The sequence below is a fragment of the Oncorhynchus masou genome, chromosome 32 (genome assembly GCF_036934945.1).
Source record: "Oncorhynchus masou masou isolate Uvic2021 chromosome 32, UVic_Omas_1.1, whole genome shotgun sequence".
Taxonomy (NCBI): domain Eukaryota; kingdom Metazoa; phylum Chordata; class Actinopteri; order Salmoniformes; family Salmonidae; genus Oncorhynchus; species Oncorhynchus masou.
This window is the reverse complement of record NC_088243.1, coordinates 90,058,155-90,082,081: the sequence shown is the minus strand read 5'-3', so window position 1 is coordinate 90,082,081 and position 23,927 is coordinate 90,058,155. Positions and strand designations below refer to the sequence as shown.

The 23,927-nt window shown below is 47.6% G+C and overlaps 1 protein-coding gene across 2 annotated transcripts in view; it reads left to right on the top strand.

Annotated features, from left to right (window-relative positions):
* The window catches only part of LOC135526786 (catenin alpha-1-like), a 255,405-nt gene that overhangs the window by 76,898 nt on the left and 154,580 nt on the right, over positions 1-23,927 (top strand). For both annotated transcript variants that reach the window (XM_064955444.1, XM_064955443.1), the window contains exon 8: positions 12,880-13,083. In XM_064955444.1, coding sequence (XP_064811516.1) covers positions 12,880-13,083 — 204 coding nt within the window. The remainder of the gene's footprint in view (positions 1-12,879; positions 13,084-23,927) is intronic.

Sequence of the window (23,927 nt, the reverse complement as noted above, 5' to 3'; positions counted from 1 at the left end):
CATTGTAGGCCGTTCTGTTAAAACAACTAGAGCCAGAATTCAAATCTTAACTGTCAAATGGTCCTTTTGTGATGCGCAAACGGAAACTTGTTCTGCACGATGAGGAGTGGTGTGGTCGATAAAACAGGATTGGATGTTGTCGGCCAATCACAAGTCATCAATGGTGCGCTATGGGCATTGTGTGGCAAAGCCAATTAGAAGATTATCTAATCAATGGAAGATGGAATTACAGTTATGGAATGATAGTGTTTCACAGAATGACTTACATGCCAGTGTTGTGATTGGCTGTGATATTCACCTATTGATTTCTCCTGCCGGAGCGGTAACTGTTGTCGACATTGGAAAGCTGTTCTGGCTTTTGCTGTGTTGTTGAGTGAAAATAACTCATTTCATGGTTGCTAAATTTCTACAGTTTGAGAGAAAACGAGCACTGAACAGTGTAGGCAATGCAATCATTGTACCATCTAAACGGCTGTGAAATAGTTTTTCAATAACAAAAACTCTGCAACGGCTTGGCTGGCGTGTGCCAACAACGATGCTTGGCTGGCGTGTGCCAACAACGATGCTTGGCTGGCGTGTGCCAACAACGATGCATCGGCTTGGCGTGTGCCAACAACGATGCATCGGCTTGGCGTGTGCCAACAACGATGCATCGGCTTGGCGTGTGCCAAGCGAGTTGCTAGTCAGTCTCTCTAAAGCTGCCCTTTGAAGCCGAGTAACACCTGCCGTTCCCCTATAAAAGATGTTCGTAATTAGAATACCAATAACCAGTATAGCTGCATTAATTTACTGACTGATGCCATTTCTCTGCAAATATATTTACGTTCAGCCATACGATTCAGTAGCTCGTGGCAAAACCTGAACAATTAGGATGTATTTGAAGTGTTACAGCAGTATCTGACACTTTCTGTTGGCAACTTGAAGCCTCCTGTAATATCACAGCTTGTAGGGGAAGCTCTTGGAGCCTCCTGTAATATCCCAGCTTGTAGGGGAAGCTCTTGAAACCTCTTCCTGTAATATCCCAGCTTGTAGAGGAAGCTCTTGAAGCCTCCTCCTGTAATATCCCAGCTTGTAGGGGAAGCTCTTGAAACCTCTTCCTGTAATATCCCAGCTTGTAGAGGAAGCTCTTGAAGCCTCCTGTAATATCACAGCTTGTAGGGGAAGCTCTTGAAGCCTCCTCCTGTAATATCCCAGCTTGTAGGGGAAGCTCTTGAAACCTCTTCCTGTAATATCCCAGCTTGTAGAGGAAGCTCTTGAAGCCTCCTGTAATATCACAGCTTGTAGGGGAAGCTCTTGGAGCCTCCTGTAATATCCCAGCTTGTAGAGGAAGCTCTTGAAGCCTCCTGTAATATCACAGCTTGTAGAGGAAGCTCTTGGAGCCTCCTGTAATATCCCAGCTTGTAGAGGAAGCTCTTGGAGCCTCCTGTAATATCCCAGCTTGAAAGGGAAGCTCTTGAAGAGAAGGGACTGTTCCCAGTGAGGAGGAGGGACTGTTCCCAGTGAGGAGGAGGGACTGTTCCCAGTGAGGAGGAGGGACTGTTCCCAGTGAGGAGGAGGGACTGTTCCCAGTGAGGAGGAGGGACTGTTGCCGGTGAGGAGGAGGGACTGTTGCCGGTGAGGAGGAGGGACTGTTCCCAGTGAGGAGGAGGGGCTGTTCCCAGTGAGGAGGAGGGGCTGTTCCCAGTGAGGAGGAGGGGCTGTTCCCAGTGAGGAGGAGGGGCTGTTCCCAGTGAGGAGGAGGGGCTGTTCCCAGTGAGGAGGAGGGGCTGTTCCCAGTGAGGAGGAGGGGCTGTTCCCAGTGAGGAGGAGGGGCTGTTGCCAGTGAGGAGGAGGGGCTGTTGCCAGTGCGGAGGAGGGGCTGTTGCCAGTGCGGAGGAGGGGCTGTTGCCAGTGAGGTGGAGGGGCTGTTGCCAGTGAGGAGGAGGGGCTGTTGCCAGTGAGGAGGAGGGGCTGTTGCCAGTGAGGAGGAGGGGCTGTTGCCAGTGAGGAGGAGGGGCTGTTGCCAGTGAGGAGGAGGGGCTGTTGCCAGTGAGGAGGAGGGGCTGTTGCCAGTGAGGAGGAGCCAGTGTAGTGTTCTCCATCATTTCTCCTCAAGCAGACTGGTCATTGGAAAAATCACTCCTTCAGGTCTTAGCCGGACTTTGGTCGATTGATGGGTCGTTCTCCGGTGTGTCTCTGCCCCTCTTCTCTCCAGGCTGATGTGAGGTGCAGTGGTTTGATAAAGGCAGAGGCGTTACTCTCCACAGCTCAGATGGCATGTGTATAAAAAGAGCCAGATAAATGAAAGGTGACATGTGAGATGGAGGAGATGAGGAGAGGATGGGAGGGAGAGGGGGAGAGGAGAGGATGGGAGGGGGAGAAGAGCGAGGAGGGAGGGGGGGATGTGAGGGGGAGAAGAGCGAGGGGGGAGAAGAGCGAGGGGGGAGAAGAGCGAGTGGGGGAGAAGAGCAGAAGCATGTCATTATAGCAGCAGCACCTCAGATCTTGTGCATCAGTAATTTCCTGGTGACCATGCGCAAAGTTATTTTGTTCTATTCCAGCTCCGTCTCTGTTTATTCCAGACCAGTTCCCTCTCTGGGTCCACGGTACCTAATTTCAAGCACCGCCGATGCAACTTTCAGGGTGTGAGTCATCGACGAACACACACACACACACACAGAACATGTTGCCATGGCGACGTGACACGCACGCAGAGGTTGTCAGACGAGATGGTGGGGGGGAGGGAGGGGGGGGGGTGGCGGAGTGTGTGTGTGGGATGGGCTAACTAATAAACCCTGAATTGCAACATCTGAATAGTTGAATGTTTTAAAGGGTGATATGGTGGTGGAAAGGATTTTGTAACAGGTGAAGATTGCTCTCTTTGCTTCTCCCTCTGCGTCTAGAGTGACTCACTCCGTGGCACCTCATCTCAGGGCTTCACATTCAGGTGCATTTCCCAGTGGCACTCCGGCCCAGTACCAAGTGAAAACTACTGGCCCGAATGAGAAATTACTGGCACGGACCAAGATCACAGGAAAGCAAGTTATGCACACTGAATTTCAATTGTGGGGTGATTTCATGTTTCTTTTGCAGCCTGTGCAACTACCTTTTTATATTACAGCCAACCATAAACTCTATCATGCTGCATGGAGGCTGTACAGTGACCTGTCTGATGTAGCATGGAGGCTGTACAGTCACCTGTCTGATGCTGTACAATCACCTGTCTGATGCTGTACAATCACCTGTCTGATGCTGTACAATCACCTGTCTGATGCTGTACAATCACCTGTCTGATGCTGTACAATCACCTGTCTGATGCTGTACAGTCACCTGTCTGATGAAGCATGGAGGCTGTACAGTCACCTGTCTGATGAAGCATGGAGGCTGTACAGTCACCTGTCTGATGAAGCATGGAGGCTGTACAGTCACCTGTCTGATGAAGCATGGAGGCTGTACAGTCACCTGTCTGATGAAGCATGGAGGCTGTACAGTCACCTGTCTGATGAAGCATGGAGGCTGTACAGTCACCTGTCTGATGAAGCATGGAGGCTGTACAGTCACCTGTCTGATGTAGCATGGAGGCTGTACAGTCACCTGTCTGATGAAGCATGGAGGCTGTACAGTCACCTGTCTGATGAAGCATGGAGGCTGTACAATCACCTGTCTGATGTAGCATGGCAGTTGCTTGGCTGAAGCATCTTGGCGGTTTAACCCAGTGGGCGAATCATTAGCTAGATCAGACTAAATAGTGTTGCTTGTTTGACCCCGATAAAATCCCACTGGCACTAATAAAATAGTGATTTTGTTTATAATTAGTGTGTACGTGACGGCGGCCTACTGTTTGTTCGTTCAAATGGCCAAATCCCGTGGTTACTTTTTTGTCATGCCAGACGTTCAGATTGTGAAATGCTGCCAATTGGAGTGGAAAAAAATGTTGTTGAGAAATAAATCCCACAGCGCCGGAAAGCTGGTATTTCCCTTGTTTCAATAATTGCCATCAAAACTGTTCTCTCTTCCCGAGAGATTGCGTTGAGACATTTTGCCTGGTGACTGGGCTTAATTAGAGCAATTTTTCTCACCTCGCACCAATCCGTTGTGCGGGTTATGTCTTCTTGCCACCCGACAATTGATATTCAACTGTTTAAAATAAACGACATGTTTCATTAACAGCTTCTGGAAGAGTTAAAAAGCAACAACAAGTCTATAGACGACAGAATAGCATATTAAAATATGAATTAATCTTCCTGTCGACTATTTAACCAACAGGTGATTTGTGTAAATATTCTTGACAAGCCTCATCTGGATCTGGCCTTTTATGTATTTAAAAAATATATTAATTTTTTTTTTTTACCTCAAGTGACACTCCCAAATCTAACTGCTTGTGGCTCAGAATCTGAAGCCAGGATATGCATATTCTTGATACCATTTGAAAGGAGACACTTTGAATTTTGTGGAAATGTGACATTAATGTAGGAGAATATAACACATTAGATCTGGTAAAATATAATACAAAGAAAAAAATGAGTTTTTTGTTGTACCATCTTTGAAATGCAAAATACCATTATGTATTATTCCAGCCCAGGCACAATTTTGACTTTGGCCACTAGATGGCAGCAGTGCATGTGCAACATTTCAGACTGATCCAATGAACTATTTCATATCTATTCAATATGTATCAAGACTGCCTAATAGGTTTACTGATACATTTTCAAGTTCATAATTGTGCGCTCTCCTCAAACAATAGCAGCGTATTATTTCACTGTAATAGCTACTGTAAATTGGACAGTGCAGTTAGATGAACAAGAATTTAAGCTTTCTGCCCATATCAGATATGTCCATGTCCTGGGAATTGTTTTTGTTTCTTACAACCCCATGCTAATTGCATTAGCCTACGTTAGCACAACCGTCGCGAGGACGGGACACTGATCCTGTAGAAGTTTTAACGTGTCTTTGCTAATAATGACATTACCGTGACTCATCAGACCAAAGGATATATTTCCACCGGTCTAATGGCCATTGCTTGTGTTTCTTGTCCCAAGCAAGTCTCTTCTTCTACTACTTGTCCCAAGCAAGTCTCTTCCTTTACTAGTGGTTTCTTTTTGCAGCAATTCAACCACGAAGGCCTGTTTCTTCTCTGAACAGTTGAGATGTCTCGGTTACTTGAACTCAGTGAAACATTTTATTTGGGCTATAATTTTCTGAGGCTGGAAACGAATGAACTTATCCTTGAAAGCCTGATTCACGCAGTCTCCTCTGAACAGTTGATTTTGAGATGTCTGTTAATTGAACTTTTGAAGCATTTATTTCTGCTTCAAACTGATAACTCTAATTTATCCTCTGCAGCAGATGTAACTCTGGGTCTTCCTTTCCTGTGGCGGTCCTCATGAGAGCCAGTTTCATCATAGCACTTGATGGTTTTTGCGACTGCACTTTAAGAAACTTTAATAGTTCAAGAAATGTTCCGACATGACTGACCTTCATGTCTTAAAAGTAATGATGGACTGTCTCTTCTCTTTTCTTATTTGAGCTGTTCTTACCATGATATGGACTTTGTCTTTTACCAAATAGGGGTGGTATACAAGATAGCCATATCTTGTCACAACACAACTGATTGGCTCAAATGCATTTTAAGAAGGAAAGACATTCCACAAATGAACTTTTAACAAGGCACACCTGTTAATTGAAATGCATTCCAGGTGACTAACTTATGAAGCTGGTTGGGAGAATGTCAAGCGTGTTCAAAGCTGTCGTCAAGGCAAAGGGTGGCTACTTTGTAGAATCTCAAATATAACATGTTTTGATTTGTTTTACACTTTTTTTTTGGTTACTACATTTTTCCATATGTTATTTCATAGTTTTGTTGTCTAGACAGTTTTTCTGCAATGTCAGAAAATAGTGAAAATGAAGAAACCCATGAATGAGTAGGTGTCCAACTTTTGACTGGTAGTGTATATACTGAACAAAAATATGACCGCAATGCCAAGTGTCCACTGTCGTGGTGTAAAGCTCGCCACCGTTCATCTCTAGAGCAGTGGAAACGCCTTCTCTGGAGTAATGAATCACACATCAACATCTGGCAGTCCGGCGGATGCCATGAGAACGATACTGATCCCGTTGCATATTGCCAACTGTGAAGTTAGGTGGAGGAGGAATAATGGTCTGGGGCTGTTTTTCATGGTTCAGGCCCATTTAGTTCCAGTGATTGGAAATATTAACGCAACAGTAAACAATGACATTCTAGAAGATTCTGCGCTTCCAACTTTGTGGCAACAGTTTGGGGAAGGTGATTTCCAGTTTCAACGTGAAAATTCCCCACGTGCACAAAGCGAGGTCCATACAGAAATAGTTTGTCGAGATCAGTGTGGAAGAACTTGACTGGCCTGCACAGAGCCCTGATCTCCACTCCATCTAACACCTTTGGGATGAATTGGAACTATAACATCTATAAGTAATTGCTAGGTAAAGCCCCGCCTTATTTCAGATCACTGGTCACCATAGCAGCACCCACTCGTAGCACGTGCTCCAGCAGGTATATCTCACTGGTCATCCCCAAAAGCCAATTCCTCCTTTGGCCGCCTTTCCTTCCAGTTTTCTGCTGCCAATGACTGGAACAAATCTCAAAAATCACTGAAGCTGGAGACTCATATCTCCCTCACTAGCTTTAAGCACCAGCTGTCAGAGCAGCTCACAGATCACTACACCTGTAAATAGCCTATCTGTAAATAGCCCATCCAACTACCTCATCCCATATATATTATTTTAATTAATATTATATATTATTATATATATTATTTATATTGATCCTTTGCACCCCAGTATCTCTACTTGCACATTCATTTTCTGCACATCACTAAATAAATTATTAATTGTAATTACTTCGCCACTACGGCCTATCTATTGTCTTACCTACCTTATCTTACCTCATTTGCACACACTGTACATATCATTTTTTATATTAATTTTCCATATTAATGCGATTGATTTTTTTTTGGGGGGGGGGGGTTGGAATATATGCATATGTTAAGATCAGGCATGCAGTGTATCTGTGTCAACAGATCTGATATTCCCAGTCATGTGAAATCCACAGATTAGAAGGAAGTTTGAGAGATGCTGTAGAGAACCTCGTTGGGAGATGAATCAATGAGGCTTTGTTCCCATTGATATCCTGAGGCGCGTTTGGAGCAACAGAGATTAACAGTGTAAAAGATGTCTGAGGCAGCTCATCTCTAATTCCCAGTTTTACTTTGTGTATATTTTGAGGGTATTCCACAACGTTCTTCATCTCCTGTCGAACGTCCAACCAGAGTTTTATGTAAATAACAGTAGTACACTTGGGGAATGTGTGTTTCGTCCTGTTACGTACAAGTGTGCCTAAAGTTAACACCTGCCAAATCCGAGGTAGATTTTGTTGTAGGAGAATGTCTAATTCACCAGCCACACTTGGGTTAGTTTTGAGTTTCTTCCATTGCTCGCGAAGAAACATTGACTTCTACTAGTGAGATTCTCACAGGAACAAGTGATGCGAATCCAGTGCCTCCTACCAAGGAAGAGGCAGCTGTATTTTGTCTCGTGATATTTTGGTTCAAAGATGATGATCGCAGAATATACATTTAGATTGCATTTACTAGTCATGTGAGAGAAATCATACCCCCCAAAACTATGATAATAACAAGAGTTATTTATGCATTAAGCCACATCCCAGTTTCACAGTGCAATGGACAAAAAAGTGTTTTTAGGTTGAATGGAAATGTGTTTCTTACATATCCCCCCTCCCCAAGACACTTGCAGGGAGAGTGGGGCCATAGTCAGGGTCACAGTTGTCCAGCGCCTTCTGTAGCAGTTGGGGTTAAGTGCCTTGCTCAAGGGCAGAGCGGCATATATATTTTTAATCTCATCGGATCCGGCATTGAAACCAGCGATCTTTAGGTTACTGTTTTCGTTTACTGGCCCAACACTCTAATCTGGAGGCTACCTGCTGCCTTGGTTATACACTGCTCAAAAAAATAAAGGGAACACTTAAACAACACAATGTAACTCCAAGTCACACTTCTGTGAAATCAAACTGTCTGCTAAGGAAGCAACACTGATTGACCAGAAATGTTACATGCTGTTGTGCAAATGGAATAGACAACAGGTGGAAATGATAGGCAATTAGCAAGACACCCCCAATAAAGGAGTGGTTCTGCAGGTGGTGACCACAGACCACTTCTCAGTTCCTATGCTTCCTGGCTGATGTTTTGGTCACTTTTGAATGCTGGCGGTGCTTTCACTCTCGTGGTAGCATGAGGCGGAGTCTACAACTCACACAAGTGGCTCAGGTAGTGCAGCTCATCCAGGATGGCACATCAATGCGAGCTGTGGCAAGAAGGTTTGCTGTGTCTGTCAGCGTAGTGTCCAGAGCATGGAGGCGCTACCAGGAGACAGGCCAGTACATCAGGAGACGTGGAGGAGGCCGTAGGAGGGCAACAACCCAGCAGCAGGACCGCTACCTCCGCCTTTGTGCAAGGAGGAGCAGGAGGAGCACTGCCAGAGCCCTGCAAAATGACCCCCAGCAGGCCACAAATGTGCATGTGTCTGATCAAACGGTCAGAAACAGACTCCATGAGGGTGGTATGAGGGCCCGACGTCCACAGGTGGGGGTTGGGCTTACAGCCCAACACCGTGCAGGACGTTTGGCATTTGCCAGAGAACACCAAGATTGGCAAATTCGCCACTGGCGCCCTGCGCTCTTCACAGATGAAAGCAGGTTCACACTGAGCACATGTGACAGTCTGGAGACGCGATGACCGAGATGAGATCCTCAGACCCCTTGTGAGACCATATGCTGGTGCGGTTGGCCCTGGGTTCCTCCTAATGCAAGACAATGCTAGACCTCATGTGGCTGGAGTGTGTCAGCAGTTCCTGCAAGAGGAAGGCATTGATGCTATGGACTAGCCCGCCCGTTCCCCAGACCTGAATCCAATTGAGCACATCTGGGACATCATGTCTCACTCAATCCACCAACGCCACGTTGCACCACAGACTGTCCAGGAGTTGGCGGATGCTTTAGTCCAGGTCTGGGAGGAGATCCCTCAGGAGACCATCCGTCACCTCATCAGGAGAATGCCGAAGCGTTGTAGGGAGGTCATACAGGCACGTGGAGGCCACACACACCACAGAGCCTCATTTTTACTTGTTTTAGGGACATTACATCAAGTTGGATCAGCCTGTAGTGTGGTTTTCCACTTTAATTTTGTGTGTGACTCCAAATCCAGACCTCCATGGGTTGATAAATTTGATTTCCATACATTTTTTGCGTGATTTTGTTGTCAGCACATTCAACTAAGTAAAGAAAAAAGTTTTTAAGAATATTTCATTCATTCAGATCTAGGATGTATTATTTTAGTGTTCCCTTTATTTTTTTGAGCAGTGTAGATGAGAGCCCTGTGTGCCCCAGTCCAGAGGAGTGCGCTATCTAGGGTATAGTGTGTCATTTGGAGTGTTGTTCATTACTATAGGTCTATATCCATCATCTGGGGCTTTTGAAAAATAGACTGTTTAGACATCAGACTTCCCTGCAGGTTTAACAGAAGGCCTGTCGGATCCTGTCAAATCACTTTGTCTCTCCTGCCTGTCATCTTTCTCTCTGTTTCTCACCCCCTTGAGGTCTCTTCCCACTCCATCTCTATCCGCCAGCTGAGAGGGTTAGTGTTTTGCCAAACTGAAAGCACAAACCACCCCATGATATGATAATAACTATGATAATAACTATGATAATGATTGGAAGGTTAACCACGGAAAGGTGACTGAGAATATGACTGAACACAAACCGTTATTCCCTCCGTAAACTGTCCATACAGAGACAATTGAACACCTTGTGTAACAGGGGTCTCCAATCACGGACAACAAAACGAAAACCAGCCCCCGTCGCAGACACCGCCTTCGCCTCTGGACAGGCTAAGCACCTTCGCCCGCTTTGAGGATAACAAAGTGCCACCGACGCGGCCCGCTACCAAGGTCCTTGGAAGACATTTAAGCTTTGCAAGGCTGCAGGCCCAGACGCTTTGAGGACAATACCGTGCCACTGACACGGCCTGCAACGGAAACATGCGGTCTCTCCTTCACTGCAGCCGAGGTGAGTAAAACATTTAAACGTGTTAACCCTCGCAAGGCTGCAGGCCCAGACGGCATCCCCAGCCGCGTCCTCAGAGCGCAGACCAGCTGGCTGGTGTGTTTTACGGGCATATTCAATCTCTCCCCATCCCCAGTCTGTCCTCACATGCTTCAAGAGGGCCACCATTGTTCCTGTTCCCAAGAAAGCTAAGGTAACTGAGCTAAACGACTACCGCCCCGTAGCACTCACTCCCGTCATCATGAAGTGCTTTGAGAGACTAGTCAAGGACCATATCACCTCCACCCTACCTGACACCTCAGACCCACTTCAATTTGCATACCACCCCAATAGATTCACAGACGATGCAATCTCAACCACATGGCACACTGCCCTAACCCATCTGGACAAGAGGAATACCTATGTAAGAATGCTGTTCATTGACTACAGCTCAACATTTAACACCATAGTACCCTCCAAGCTCATCATTAAGCTTGAGGCCCTGGGTCTGAACCCCCGCCCTGTGCAACTGGGTCCAGGACTTTCAGACGGGCTGCCCCCAGGTGGTGGAGGGTAGGAAACAACAACTCCACTTCGCTGATCCTCAAAATCGGACCCCACAAGGGTGCATGTGCAGCCTCTTCCTGTGCTCCCTGTTCACCCGTCGCCACGCACGCCTCCAGCTCAATCATCAAGTTTGCAGACGACACAACAGTAGTAGGCCTGATTACCAACAACGAGACATTCTATAGGGAAGAGTGTGTGAGTGTAGTGTCAGGAAAATAACCTCTCACCCTCCTTGTCAACAAACCAAAGGAGCTGATCATGGACTTCAGGAGACAGCAGAGGGAACACGCCTCCCATCCACATTCACAGGACCGCATTTGGGAAGGTGAAAAGCTTTGGGTTTCTCGGCGTACACATCACTGATCTGAAATGGTCCACCCACAGAGACAGTGTGGTGAAGGCGCAATAGCGCCTGTTTAAGCTCAGGAGGCTCAAGAAATTTGGCTTGGCACATAAAACCCACGCAATTTGCAGATGCACAATTGAGTGCATCTTGTTGGGCTGTATCACTGCCTGGTTTGGCAACTGCAGGGCTCTCCAGATGGTGGTGCGGTCTGCCCAACGCATCACCGGGGGCAAACTTCCTGTCGTCCTGGACAGGAAAGCCAAAAAGATCAAGGAAATCAACCACCCGGAGCCTCTGCCTGCTCACACCCAGAAGGTGAAGCCAGTTCAGGTGCATCGAAGCTGGGACCGAGAGTCTGAAAAACAGCTATCTTAATTAAGGCCATCACTGTTACATAGCCATCACTCGCCGGCATCCACCCAGTTACTCAACCCTGCATCTTAGAGGCTGCTGGCCTATATACAAAGACTTGGAATCACTGGTCACTTTTAGTATAGAACAATTTTGCACTCCCAATTTTTCAGTTTTTGATTTGTTAAAAAAGTTTGAAATATCCAATAAATGTCGTTCCACTTCATGATTGTGTCCCACTTGTTGTTGATTCTTCATGTTTGAAGCCTGAAATGTGGCAAAAGGTCGCGAAGTTCAAGGGGGCCGAATACTTTCGCAAGGCACTGTACATAGACTTGGAATCACTGGCCACTTTTAGTAATGGAATACGAGTCACTTTAATGTTTGCATACTGCTTTACGTATCTCACGTGTTTACTTTGTATACTACTGTATTTTGGTAAATTTTTTATTTATTTTTATTTTACCTTTTCATTTAACAAATTCTTATTTTGAATGACGGCCTAGGAACAGTGGGTTAACTGCCTGTTCAGGGGCAGAACGACAGATTTGTACCTTGTCAGCTCAGGGGTTTGAACTTGCAACCTTCTGGTTACTAGTCCAACGCTCTAACCACTAGGCTACGCTGCTCTATCTAACATTTATTTATTTATTTCTTAATTCCATAATTTTATTTTTAGATTTGTGTGTTGCTGTGAACTGTTGGAATACAAGCATTTTGCTTCACCTGCAATAACATCGGCTAAATATGTGACCAATAACATCGGCTAAATATGTCTATGGACCAATAACATCTGTGAAAATATGTGGCCAATAACATCTGTTAAAATATGTGGCCAATAACATCTGTTAAAATATGTGGCCAATAACATCTGTTAAAATATGTGGCCAATAACATCTGTTAAAATATGTGGCCAATAACATCTGTTAAAATATGTGGCCAATAACATCTGTTAAAATATGTGGCCAATAACATCTGTTGAATATGGACCAATAACATCTGCTGAATATGTGTATGTAACCAATTTAAAGATTTGAAAAGGAGATTTAGAGCCTGTTTTTGTTTTTTTTGGTAATAAATGCCTTTTTACCCAATGCTTTTCTGTTCAGTCTGTCACCCTGCTCTCTCTCGTTCTCTCTCCCACGCTAAAACAAATCATTGGATGCGCCCTCGTCTTTGTAGTTTGATTTATTGTTTCCATATTTAAAAAAATGTAAATGTTTTTTTTTTAAAGTTTTTTTTTGCCGGGGTGTTTGGAGTCTTTGGACAGAGAATACATCAGAGGAAAAAAGGTGTTGATGTGGGGAGTGTCGATGTGGGGATTGAACCGGTCTCTGGTGGGGAGTGTTGATGTGGGGATTGAACCGGTCTCTGGTGGGGAGTGTCGATGTGGGGATTGAACCGGTCTCTGGTGGGGAGTGTTGATGTGGGGATTGAACCGGTCTCTGGTGGGGAGTGTTGATGTGGGGATTGAACCGGTCTCTGGTGGGGAGTGTTAATGTGTTGCCCCTCTGACCTCTGTTTTCTAACTCCCTCCGTCCAACAGAAGCAGATTATCGTGGACCCCCTGGCGTTTAGCGAGGAGCGTTTCCGCCCGTCTCTGGAGGAGCGCTTGGAGAGCATCATCAGTGGCGCCGCCCTCATGGCCGACTCGTCCTGTACCCGTGATGACCGGCGCGAGCGCATCGTGGCCGAGTGCAACTCTGTCCGCCAGGCTCTGCAGGACCTGCTGTCTGAGTACATGGGCAATGTAAGTGTCTTCATCTCTCTCTGTCTCTCTGTCTCTCTGTCTGTCTCTCTGTCTGTCTCTCTGTCTCTCCTCTTCATGGTCATGACAGGTAGGTAGTTATCTTGCTCAACATTGTGACTGAGTTTGAACCTGGGTCTCTGCCCCAATCCCCCTCTTTTTACATTTTTTAGATTTTTTTTACCCCATTCTTCTCCCCAATTTCGTGGTAGTTAGTCTTGTCTCATCGCTGAGAGATGACAGTCGAGAGCCGTGCGTCCTCCGAAAACACAATCCAACCAAGCCCGCCACAGGAGTCGCTAATGCGGACAAGGATATCCCTGCCGGGCCAAACCCTCTCCTAACCCGGACGACGCTGGGCGGATTGTGCACCACCCCATGGGTCGCGGCCGGCTGCGACAGAGCCTGGACTCGAACCCAGAATCTCCAATGGCACAGACCACTGCACCACTTGGGAAGCCCCCAATCCCCCTCTAGCACGGATTTCTTTCCTCTTTTTTTTCCCTGTACAAACATGAAGAAGCATTTATCAAGCGATTAGTGAACAAGAATTTCTTAGTCTCACAATAATTGTCCTCCTGAAATCTATTAATCATTCAATAGATCCCATTATTCTCCCAGAATGATAAATACACCATTTTAGTCATAGCCTTTTGTAATCAATCTGGATTGGGTCTACTTAGTGATTGCTTAGTGGGGAAAAACATTGTCTTTGCGAAATCAACGTTGTTTAGTGGATTTATGCTGGCTTGCGTGAGGCGGTCTTCCTGTTTTAGGCGGGGTAGGAGAGTTGAGAAAGGGGCAGGCTTGGCTGGTCTCCCAGGGTTCTGCAGGGATGGGTTCTAGAATGAGGTTGATGGTTGTCTGCAGAACTACAGCGGATTATGATAAAATGTTTTTTGTTCATCTCACCGGTCTCTGTCAGGTGTATATAGCATTTGTCTACATTTACAGTGGGGCAAAATAAGTATTTAGTCAGCCACCAATTGTGCAAGTTCTCCCACTTAAAAATATGAGAGAGGCCTGTAATTTTCATCATAGGTACATTTCAACTATGACAGACAAAATGAGAGAAAATCCAGAAAATCACATTGTAGGATTTTTAATGAATTTATTTGCAAACAATTGTCAGAATAAATCGATCAATCAAATGTATTTATAAAGCCTTTTTTAAATTTATTTTTAAAATATATTTTTTTATACATCAGCAGATGTCACAAAGTGCTGTACAGAAACCCAGCTTAAACCCCCAAACAGCAAGCAATGCAGGTGTAGAAGCATGGTGGCTAAAACACCCTAGAAAGGCCAGAACCGAGGAAGAGACCTAGAGAGGAACCAGGCTATGAGGGGTGGCCAGTCCTCTTCTGGCTGTGTTGGGTGGAGATTATAAACCTAGAGAGGAACCAGGCTCTGAGGGGTGGAGATTATAAACCTAGAGAGGAACCAGGCTATGAGAGGTGGCCAGTCCTCTTCTGGCTGTGTCGGGTGGAGATTATAAACCTAGAGAGGAACCAGGCTATGAGTGGCGGCCAGTCCTCTTCTGGCTGTGTCGGGTGGAGATTATAAACCTAGAGAGGAACCAGGCTATGAGGGGCGGCCAGTCCTCTTCTGGCTGTGCCGTGTGGAGATTATAAACCTAGAGAGGAACCAGGCTATGAGGGGTGGAGATTATAAACCTAGAGAGGAACCAGGCTATGAGGGGTGGAGATTATAAACCTAGAGAGGAACCAGGTTATGAGGGGTGGCCAGTCCTCTTCTGGCTGTGCCGGGTAGAGAGGAACCAGGCTATGAGGGTCGGCCAGTCCTCTTCTGGCTGTGCCGTGTGGAGATTATAAACCTAGAGAGGAACCAGACTATGAGGGGTGGAGATTATAAACCTAGAGAGGAACCAGGCTATGAGGGGTGGAGATTATAAACCTAGAGAGGAACCAGGTTATGAGGGGTGGCCAGTCCTCTTCTGGCTGTGCCGGGTAGAGAGGAACCAGGCTATGAGGGTCGGCCAGTCCGGCTGTGCCGGGTGGAGATTGGAGATTATAAGAGTACATGGCCATTTAAGGCCAGATCGTTCCTCAAGATGTTCAAACGTTCATGGAAGACCAGCAGGGTCAATAATAATAATAATAATAATAATAATAATAGTAAGAGTAAAGAATAATAGTAATAAAGATTATATAAGTGGTTGTAGAGGGCACAACAGGTCAGCACCTCAGACGTAAATGTCAGTTGGCTTTTCATTTGCCGAGAGAGCGCGAAAGACGATACATTTTTTACGTTTTAAATTTCAAAAGTTTTAGTCGAGCAATTTTGCATCTCGCTAAGGACTCGAGTGCATTTCTGTAGTTTGGCCCCCTGCTCGATGCACATCTGTCTGCGGAACACAGATCTTTAGAACTCTGAGGCTGTCACTATGGCGATGGAGACCAGCTCTGACAGGGGGGGATTGGCTGCTCAGCTGGTCTGATAGAGAGAGGAAGCCGACGCGGACGAGCGGAGACATGATATGTGTCCACCTTGCGACCCCGGTTCCATGGCAACGAACTTGATTGTGGAAGGAGATTGTGTGGAGGGGAAGAGAGGAGGGCTAGCCTGTTAGGAGAGGCAGACAGACAAGCTGCTGTTACATCATGGGGCTTGAGTTAGTCATGACTGACTGGCTGGCTTGATGGACTTCTATCCGCTATTTATTTTTATTTTCCCTCTCTCCCTTTGTGTCCCTCCCTCGCTCTTCTCTATCCCCCGAGCTTCCACCTACTCCCTTGTCTTCTCACTACCCTTCATACCCTCTAGCTTCCACCCACTCCCTTGTCTTCTCACTACCCTTCATACCCTCTATCCCTCTGGCTTCCACCCACTCCCTTGTCTTCTCACTACCCTTCATACCCTCTATCCCTCTGGTTTCCACCCACTCCCTTGTCTTCTCACTACCCTTCATACCCTCTATCCCTCTAGTTTCCACCTACTCCCTTGTCTTCTCACTACCCTTCATACCCTCTAGCTTCCACCCACTCCCTTGTCTTCTCACTACCCTTCATACCCTCTATCCCTCTGGCTTCCACCCACTCATTGTCTTCTCACTACCCTTCATACCCTCTATCCCTCTGGCTTCCACCCACTCCCTTGTCTTCTCACTACCCTTCATACCCTCTATCCTTCTGGCTTCCACCCACTCCCTTGTCTTCTCACTACCCTTCATACCCTCTATCCCTCTGGTTTCCACCCACTCCCTTGTCTTCTCACTACCCTTCATACCCTCTATCCCTCTGGTTTCCACCCACTCCCTTGTCTTCTCACTGCCCTTCATACCCCCTATCCCTCTAGCTTCCACCCACTCCCTTGTCTTCTCACTACCCTTCATACCCTCTGGCTTCCACCCACTCCCTTGTCTTCTCACTGCCCTTCATACCCTCAATCCCTCTAGCTTCCACCCACTCCCTTGTCTTCTCACTACCCTTCATACCCTCTATCCCTCTGGTTTCCACCCACTCCCTTGTCTTCTCACTACCCTTCATACCCTCTGGCTTCCACCCACTCCCTTGTCTTCTCACTGCCCTTCATACCCTCTATCCCTCTAGCTTCCACCCACTCCCTTGTCTTCTCACTACCCTTCATACTAGAGGTCGACCGATTATGATTTTTCAGCGCCAACACCGATTTTATTGGGGGAGCAAAAAAATCCGATGCTGATATTTGTAATAATGACAATTACAACAATACTGAATGAACAATGAACCATTTTTTATTTAACTTAATATAATACATCAAACTCTATTTTAGTCTCAAATAAATATTGAAACAGGTTCAATTTGGTTTAAATATTGCGTGTTGGAGGAGACAGTAAAAGTGCAATATCTAACGTTTAAGTTCCTTGCTCAGAACATGAGAACATATTTTAATTTAATTTTACCTTAATTTTACTAGACAAGTCAGTTAAGAACAAATTCTTATTTTCAATGACGGCCTGGGAACAGTGGGTTAACTGCCTGTTCAGGGGCAGAACGACAGATTTGTACCTTGTCAGCTCGGGGATTCCGGTTACTAGTCCAACGCTCTAACCACTAGGCTACCCTGCCGCCCCATATGAAATCTGGTGGTTCCAATTTAACATGAGTCTTGAATATATCAATATTCCCATTTAAGAAGTTTTAGGTTTTTAGTTATTATAGGAATTACGACACGCCATACCATTTGTATTTCATATACCTTTGACTATTGGATGTTCTTATAGGTACTTTAGTATTGCCAGTCTAATCTCGGGAGTTGATAGGCTTGAAGTCATAAACAGCGCTGTGCTTCAAGCATGGCTGAGAGCTGCTGGCAAACGCAGTAAAGTGCTGTTTGAATGAATGATTACGAGCCTGCTGCTGCCTACCACCACTCAGACTGCTCTATCAAATATCGAATCATAGACCTTAATTATAATAAACGCACAGAAATACAAGCCTTTGGTCATGATGGTCAAATCCGGAAACTATCATTTCGAAAGCAAAACGTTTATTCTTTCAGTGAAATACGGAACCGTGCTAGATTTTATTGAAAGGGTGACAACCCTAAGTCTAAAATATTGTTGTTACATTGCACGACCTTCAATGTTACGTCATAATTATGTAAAATTCTGGCAAATTAATTACGGTCTTTGTTAGGAAGACACACAATTCGCAACGAGCCAGGCGGCACAAACTGTGTTCCAGTCAGCCGGTCCTGATAGTGGCTCACCAGTCAGCCGGTCCTGATACTGGCTCACCGGTCAGCCGGTCCTGATACTGGCTCACCAGTCAGCCGGTCCTGATACTGGCTCACCAGTCAGCCGGTCCTGATACTGGCTCACCAGTCAGCCGGTCCTGATAGTGGCTCACCAGTCAGCCGGTCCTGATAGTGGCTCACCAGTCAGCTGGTCCTGATACTGGCTCACCAGTCAGCCGGTCCTGATACTGGCTCACCAGTCAGCTGGTCCTGATACTGGCTCACCAGTCAGCCGGTCCTGATACTGGCTCACCAGTCAGCCGGTCCTGATTCTGGCTCACCGGTCAGCCGGTCCTGATACTGGCTCACCAGTCAGCTGGTCCTGATACTGGCTCACCAGTCAGCCGGTCCTGATACTGGCTCACCAGTCAGCCGGTCCTGATTCTGGCTCACCGGTCAGCCGGTCCTGATACTGGCTCACCAGTCAGCTGGTCCTGATACTGGCTCACCGGTCAGCCGGTCCTGATACTGGCTCACCAGTCAGCCGGTCCTGATACTGGCTCAGCGGTCAGCCGGTCCTGATACTGGCTCACCAGTCAGCCGGTCCTGATACTGGCTCACCAGTCAGCTGGTCCTGATACTGGCTCACCGGTCAGCCGGTCCTGATACTGGCTCACCGGTCAGCCGGTCCTGATACTGGCTCACCAGTCAGCCGGTCCTGATACTGGCTCACCGGTCAGCCGGTCCTGATACTGGCTCACCGGTCAGCCGGTCCTGATACTGGCTCACCAGTCAGCCGGTCCTGATACTGGCTCACCAGTCAGCCGGTCCTGATACTGGCTCACCAGTCAGCCGGTCCTGATACTGGCTCACCGGTCAGCCGGTCCTGATACTGGCTCACCGGTCAGCCGGTCCTGATACTGGCCCACCAGTCAGCCGGTCCTGATACTGGCTCACCGGTCAGCCGGTCCTGATACTGGCTCACCGGTCAGCCGGTCCTGATACTGGCTCACCAGTCAGCCGGTCCTGATACTGGCTCACCAGTCAGCCGGTCCTGATACTGGCTCAGCAGTCAGCCGGTCCTGATGCTGGCTCAGCAGTCAGCCGGTCCTGATACTGGCTCACCAGTCAGCCGGTCCTGATACTGGCTCACCAGTCAGCCGGTCCTGATACTGGCTCACCAGTCAGCCGGTCCTGATACTGGCTCACCGGTCCTGATACTGGCTCACCGGTCCTGATAGTGGCTCACCGGTCAGCCGGTCCTGATACTGGCTCACCGGTCAGCCGGTCCTGATACTGGCTCACCAGTCAGCCGGTCCTGATAGTGGCTCACCAGTCAGCCGGTCCTGATACTGGCTCACCAGTCAGCCGGTCCTGATACTGGCTCACCAGTCAGCCGGTCCTGATACTGGCTCAGCAGTCAGCCGGTCCTGATGCTGGCTCAGCAGTCAGCCGGTCCTGATACTGGCTCACCAGTCAGCCGGTCCTGATACTGGCTCACCAGTCAGCCGGTCCTGATACTGGCTCACCAGTCAGCCGGTCCTGATACTGGCTCACGGTCCTGATACTGGCTCACCGGTCCTGATAGTGGCTCACCGGTCAGCCGGTCCTGATACTGGCTCACCGGTCAGCGGTCCTGATACTGGCTCACCAGTCAGCCGGTCCTGATACTGGCTCACCAGTCAGCCGGTCCTGATACTGGCTCACCAGTCAGCGGTCCTGATACTGGCTCACCAGTCAGCCGGTCCTGATACTGGCTCACCAGTCAGCCGGTCCTGATACTGGCTCACCAGTCAGCCGGTCCTGATACTGGCTCACCAGTCAGCCGGTCCTGATACTGGCTCACCAGTCAGCCGGTCCTGATAGTGGCTCACCGGTCAGCCGGTCCTGATACTGGCTCACCAGTCAGCCGGTCCTGATACTGGCTCACCGGTCAGCCGGTCCTGATACTGGCTCAGCAGTCAGCCGGTCCTGATAGTGGCTCACCAGTCAGCTGGTCCTGATACTGGCTCACCAGTCAGCCGGTCCTGATACTGGCTCACCAGTCAGCCGGTCCTGATACTGGCTCACCGGTCAGCCGGTCCTGATACTGGCTCACCAGTCAGCCGGTCCTGATACTGGCTCACCAGTCAGCCGGTCCTGATACTGGCTCACCAGTCAGCCGGTCCTGATACTGGCTCACCAGTCAGCCGGTCCTGATACTGGCTCACCAGTCAGCCGGTCCTGATACTGGCTCACCAGTCAGCCGGTCCTGATACTGGCTCACCGGTCAGCCGGTCCTGATACTGGCTCACCAGTCAGCCGGTCCTGATACTGGCTCACCAGTCAGCCGGTCCTGATACTGGCTCACCAGTCAGCCGGTCCTGATAGTGGCTCACCAGTCAGCCGGTCCTGATACTGGCTCAGCGGTCAGCCTAGCCAGTCGTTGGGAGAGCTTCCGTGTGCTGACGCACCAACTTAAGTCTTAATTATTCCACATTGTCGTGACAGTTTCACATGGAAACATGTTGACCCTGACCCTGACCCTGACCCTGACCGCCACATGGATTTAATATTGCCCCTCCACACACCACACACACCACACACACCACACATACCACACACACCACACACACCACACCACACCACATGAGAGTTGTGGAGGAGGGACCTCTTTTTACCTGTTATTTCCTCTGTGTAACCCCCCCCCCCCTTACATACATCTCTGCTCTCTGCTCCTCCACTGTGCTGCCTCTCCCTCTTTCCCTCTCTCTTTAGCCTCGGGCATCTTCAGTGACTGTTCCCCTCTCCCTCTCTTTAGCCTCGGGCATCTTCAGTGACTGTTCCCCTCTCCCTCTCTTTAGCCTCGGGCATCTACAGTGACTGTTCCCCTCTCCCTCTCTCTTTAGCCTCGGGCATCTACAGTGACTGTTCCCCTCTCCCTCTCTCTTTAGCCTCGGGCATCTACAGTGACTGTTCCCCTCTCCCTCTCTTTAGCCTCGGGCATCTTCAGTGACTGTTCCCCTCTCCCTCTCTCTTTAGCCTCGGGCATCTTCAGTGACTGTTCCCCTCTCCCTCTCTCTTTAGCCTCGGGCATCTACAGTGACTGTTCCCCTCTCCCTCTCTCTTTAGCCTCGGGCATCTACAGTGACTGTTCCCCTCTCCCTCGCTCTTTAGCCTCGGGCATCTACAGTGACTGTTCCCCTCTCCCTCTCTCTTTAGCCTCGGGCATCTACAGTGACTGTTCCCCTCTCCCGCTCTCTTTAGCCTCGGGCATCTACAGTGACTGTTCCCCTCTCCCTCTCTCTTTAGCCTCGGGCATCTACAGTGACTGTTCCCCTCTCCCTCTCTCTTTAGCCTCGGGCATCTACAGTGACTGTTCCCCTCTCCCTCTCTCTTTAGCCTCGGGCATCTACAGTGACTGTTCCCCTCTCCCGCTCTCTTTAGCCTCGGGCATCTACAGTGACTGTTCCCCTCCTCGTCACTAGTTGGTGATGAATAATAATTCACAGTGCAGCTCTGCTGTCTGTTCTACCTGGCTCTGCCTAAAGACAGTCTCTACTCTCCTTTAAGCTGCAATATGTAACTTTCCTGGCTACCTGCCTACATTAACATAGAAATATGAGTTATAGATATGTCATTCTCATTGAAAGCAAGTCTGAGAAGACATATTCATGTTCTATGTGCTCTGTGTCTACGCTTCCCATTTGCTGCACCAGCTTCAAACTGCTGAAAATACAATGATTCTCTACACTATACTTATGTTTTTTTTTCACATCAACCAAAATTGGGCGAACTATTGGAATTTTAGCGACCAGGAAATGGCAGAGAGATTACTGCAGATGGCATCTTTTAGCTCTGCTGTGCTCTCTAAGGCACCCAATAAAAAGGTGCTAGGTTGCACGCTAAAGTGAGTTTTTCTTTGGGGGGGGTTCCCACATTGCCCAAGGCTGTATTATAAGATGCTGAATTAGAGCTGGGACAGCCCCCTCCAAAAAAAACTAAAAACCCTGAATATTTCAGTTACTAAATCAGTGCTGCTGGGACTTGTATCCAGAAACAAAACCCTAACATTTCAGCTCTCCAAGTTCGTCTATGTCACGACGGAGGTGTGGATTTTAAATCTAACGTTGAGAGGTCTAAAACACTACAAATGCAGAGATTTTAGATTTAACGTCTGGAGGTCTGGAGGACCGGAGCTGAAACACTACAAATGCAGAGATTTTAGATCTAACGTCTGGAGGTCTGGAGGACCGGAGCTGAAACACTACAAATGCAGAGACATGGTGAAATAACTGCATTTTTTTTTTGCGTTACTGTTTTATATTTCGCCTGTGGAAGCCTGGGCCTCCGTCAGGGAGTGACGGGTTAACCCAGAGGGCAATGCAAAACCCAAAGTCGTTTTAATCTCATCTATATGCGTAATTAAATAAAATTATAGCACACGCAATGTGTCAAGGGATAGATTTAGCATTCCGACGCTTTGTCTATTTCACGGCCACCACTATAAACCACGGAGCCGTCACTAATCGGCTGTCAGACTTCCTTCCACCAGACCTGCGTCCTGTTCGGTCCTTGTTGACCTCTGGCCTTATTGATTGGCTGAGCTGGCAGGTAGATGAAATACGCTTTCCCACTTGCCATGGTAATTATACAGGATAGGAAATGTTCCCCTCGTCGTAATCTGCGTGTGTGTGTGTGAGAGTTGAAAGCTTTGCGTTGAATTACACACATGTTTGTGTATATTAGTAAGCGTGTACATTGAACTCGGTTCACCTTTTCTGGCATCACTATTTCGTGGTACGGTGCAACATGGTGCTCATCTCTCTGTGACATGTCCCTCAGCACATTTGAACCTTTTTTATTTTATCCAGTCGAGTCAATAAACCGTGTTCTTATCGACCGCGACGGCCAAGTTATGGCGTGATGCACAAAACAGTGGACTGACTTCCAGATGTCACCATGTTTTTTTGACCAGAATGCCGTTGGGCTCTGGTCAGTGGAGGAGGGCACAATAGAGGGTAGGGTAGCTTAGACTCGTCCTGTGTCGTTGGTTCCCTCAGTCATTTAATGTGCTGAATTAGCATCTCAGCCCCATTGAGCCCAACAGCCAAGCAGGCTCTGTGCGGTGTTGTGATAGACACAGCTTTCCAATTCAATCCTGCTTCCCCTCAAACTTGTTGCCCTATTTGATGAATGAAATAATTAAATATAATTATATTTGGGTAAATATAATCCAGCATTGGATCCCAGAGGAGCATTTTAAAAGCATGAATTAAATCACTGAGTGGTCCTTGGTGAATCACGTGGCATTAGCCATTAGCCGTTAGCCGTCCTCTAATAACAGTGGCATTAGCCGTCCTCTAATAACAGTGGCATTAGCCTTTAGCCGTTAGCCGTCCTCTAATAACAGTGGCATTAGCCTTTAGCCGTCCTCTAATAACAGTGGCATTAGCCGTCCTCTAATAACAGTGGCATTAGCCTTTAGCCGTTAGCCGTCCTCTAATAACAGTGGCATTAGCCGTTAGCCGTCCTCTAATAACAGTGGCATTAGCCATTAGCCGTCCTCTAATAACAGTGGCATTAGCCATTAGCCGTCCTCTAATAACAGTGGCATTAGCCATTAGCCGTCCTCTAATAACAGTGGCATTAGCCATTAGCCGTCCTCTAATAACAGTGGCATTAGCCGTCCTCTAATAACAGTGGCATTAGCCGTCCTCTAATAACAGTGGCATTAGCCGTCCTCTAATAACAGTGGCATTAGCAGTCCTCTAATAACAGTGGCATTAGCAGTCCTCTAACAACAGTGGCATTAGCCGTTAGCCGTCCTCTAACAACAGTGGCATTAGCCGTTAGCCGTCCTCTAATAACAGTGGCATTAGCCATTAGCCGTCCTCTAATAACAGTGGCATTAGCCGTCCTCTAATAACAGTGGCATTAGCCGTTAGCCGTCCTCTAATAACAGTGGCATTAGCCGTTAGCCGTCCTCTAATAACAGTGGCATTAGCCGTTAGCCGTCCTCTAATAACAGTGGCATTAGCCGTTAGCCGTCCTCTAATAACAGTGGCATTAGCCGTCCTCTAATAACAGTGGCATTAGCCATTAGCCGTCCTCTAATAACAGTGGCATTAGCCGTCCTCTAATAACAGTGGCATTAGCCGTCCTCTAATAACAGTGGCATTAGCCGT